Source organism: Oxyura jamaicensis, chromosome 4 (genome assembly GCF_011077185.1).
Source record: "Oxyura jamaicensis isolate SHBP4307 breed ruddy duck chromosome 4, BPBGC_Ojam_1.0, whole genome shotgun sequence".
Classification (NCBI taxonomy): Eukaryota; Metazoa; Chordata; class Aves; order Anseriformes; family Anatidae; genus Oxyura; species Oxyura jamaicensis.
This window is the reverse complement of record NC_048896.1, coordinates 62,831,565-62,834,409: the sequence shown is the minus strand read 5'-3', so window position 1 is coordinate 62,834,409 and position 2,845 is coordinate 62,831,565. Positions and strand designations below refer to the sequence as shown.

General features: G+C 49.6%; 1 protein-coding gene across 2 annotated transcripts in view; it reads left to right on the top strand.

Annotated features, from left to right (window-relative positions):
* The first annotated feature begins 9 nt into the window (after positions 1-9).
* Positions 10-2,845, top strand: part of FGF2 (fibroblast growth factor 2) — a 28,160-nt gene continuing 25,324 nt past the window's right edge. For both annotated transcript variants that reach the window (XM_035326069.1, XM_035326068.1), the window contains exon 1: positions 10-274. In XM_035326069.1, coding sequence (XP_035181960.1) covers positions 88-274 — 187 coding nt within the window. In that variant the 5' untranslated portion in view covers positions 10-87. The remainder of the gene's footprint in view (positions 275-2,845) is intronic.

Below are 2,845 nucleotides of genomic sequence, written 5' to 3'. Positions count from 1 at the left end.
CCCGGGGCGGGCGGCGAGGCGAGGCTGGACGGCCGCGGCAGGGGACGAGGCCGCCCGGGCCGCCGGGGAGCCGCCGGGGCCCGGCGCATGGCGGCGGGGGCGGCCGGGAGCATCACCACGCTGCCGGCGCTGCCCGACGACGGCGGCGGCGGCGCCTTCCCCCCCGGGCACTTCAAGGACCCCAAGCGGCTGTACTGCAAGAACGGCGGCTTCTTCCTCCGCATCAACCCCGACGGCAGGGTGGACGGCGTCCGGGAGAAGAGCGACCCGCACAGTGAGTGCCCGTGCCCGAGCCGCCCCGACCAGGGCGCAGCGGGGGAGCCCGGAGCCTCCGTGCTTTTGGAGGCTGTGAAATGGGCACGGGGGTCCTGCCTCCCCTGCCCTGCAGCGGGGAATGTGCTGGGTGCCTCGGGGTTGGGAGGAGGTGGGGTTCTTCCCGCAGGACCACTCTCGGTGCACCCCTAGGAGCAGCGGTGTAGCGTCGCTTCACACACAGAGCACCCTTTGGGCTTAAAACATCGCGTGTCGTGACTGTATTTATTCTTCATAAGGACACACAAAACGCAGATAAGCCCTGTGGATTCCAGCAGAAGCAACTCGTCCCCTGGCACCTGGTGCTTTGGGGCGGAGGAGGCTCGGAGCAGGGAAGGCAGGCTGCCCGCGGGCGGTGCGGCCGCGGGACCGTGCCCAGAGCTCGCCTCTGCTGCTGCGCTGCCCGGAGCCCGCTCCCTGGCAGGTGGTCTCGCAGGGAGCACGGGGCAGGTGGCTGTCAGGGAGATGCCTTTCGCAGACCACAGGGTATCTTGAAAACATTCAGTACAGACTTTTTTGCTGACATAACATCAAGTTCTTGAAATGCACGTTGGCTTCAAAGCAGGTGCAAGGGGTTGCTGCTTAGTTGTCAGATTGTTTGTCTCAGTGCGGTTCCTGCTTTCAGAAAATTTGATATTATGCAGGGTTGGCACCGTGACCAGGGCTCTTGGCTTGTAGAGCAGGTGAAATGTCTTACTGAGACTCTTGGTCTGTTTCCAACCTGTCCTCTGAGCAATAGATGTACAGGTGGGGCTAAACTTCAAGAGACAAGGAGGACAATGATGTGTGGAGGTGGATAAAAAGGCAACAGAAGTTTCTGAAACTCTTCGTATTCCTTTCCAGTTAGAACTGGAAAAGAAATCTGAAAAAAAGAAACAAACAAAAAAAGAAACAAAAAAAGCTTTTTGTACAATTCCAAATAAGTATTGCAACAGACTGTTCCCGAATAACAGTATTGCTAGGTTGGGCTTCAGGCTGAGGCTATTTTACTTTGTGACTCTTTGGTAAAATTGTTTTATGTAAGCTGGGATGGATGAACATATGTATGGAACAGCATATATAGGGGAAGTTACAATCCCTTGTTAGTCTGACTAATACTCTTAGGAAAAGCTAGACAACTTTCAGATTTCATCCAACGTGTTTTGCATTTCTGTCTTTCTCAGGTAGTGCATTAAAGGGAAGTGTTACTTGATGTTGCATGAGTAGTAACAAAATAGAGCTATTTCCAAAAAAAAAAATAATGCTGTAAACTATTGCACATGGACTTTTCCAACGTTGGTGCCTAAACAAGGCATTAATGTAGCACATACCAGCCATATGTATGTACCACATACATATGTACCACATATGTACCACATACCAGCTGGGCTTTACACGTTCCGGTCAGTTCCTGCACGGGATGAAGTCTGTGCCAGAAAGCACACAGCAATGTATTTAGCTTGATTTACCTTTTTGTATTTGGGAAATGTGGAAATTCTTACAGGAAAGAAGTGTGGTTCATAAAACAGGTCTTCTTACCACGAGAAGTAGGTATGAGAATTTGCTGGAAATTTGACGCAAAGCAAGCTGATGACCTGGGTACATGTGAGACTGAAGCTAGGTCTCCAGATGCTGTCAGTGTTCCCAGGTGCTTACCTTGTACGGTGCTCTGTGTTTTGTGGTGAAAAAGGCCAGTAGCCCTGCCTGCTGTTCTGTGCTGCCATGGCTGGGCCAAGCTGCCCTTTATGTTGTTGTCGTCTTTTTCATCATAATGCTTGCCCGTGATCACCCCCCCCTTTTATTTTTAACGTTCTGCCTGAGCAATTTTTTTTGTTCCTGAGTTTTTCTAATGTGTGTTTTCTTTTCCCGTTTAGCCTTATGGATACTAGAGTTTTGAACTGCCTTCTCATGCTGCTTTCCTAGTAGGGAATTATGTTTGGAAATCTTCTGGTGTTGATAATACCTTTCTGATTCCATCCTATGCCTTTCCCTTTTAAGTTTCTCTGGTTTCCTCTATTTTTTTCCCTGTCATTTGTTTCTGACTCCCACTTTGTATCTCTGCCTTTTTCTTCTCTGTTTCTTCACTGTTATCTGCTGATTAGTATTTTTTCCTCTTTTATTGGATGCCTCTCTCTCTGTTTGAAACCCCTTTCTCTTCCTACCCTTTTTCCTGTTTAGTGAATGGTGGCAACAGGTAAAGGAAATCCTGAGTAATTAACAACTGATGTGGCCTCTGCCCTGCTCTGCAGAAATCCAGCTGCAGGGAACTCTTCAGGTACCCCTCAGCTTTGCACTTTCTGGTCATCTGCAGAAAATGCCTTGTTAAAAAGAACGATTTGTAAGCATGGTACAGCTGGCCACTTCTCCCACCTGGTGGGACTTGCTTCCAACAATTGCCTGCGTGCACAGGAATGCCACCACATGTGAGCTGTTCCTCTTTCCCTGGTGTCAGGCTCTGCAGGGACGCTTGCTCGGGGAAAGTTCCTTGCTATCCTCCTTTTCTTGCTATCAGAAAACAGCTTTTTTTTTTTTTTTTTTTTTTTTTTTTTTTTTT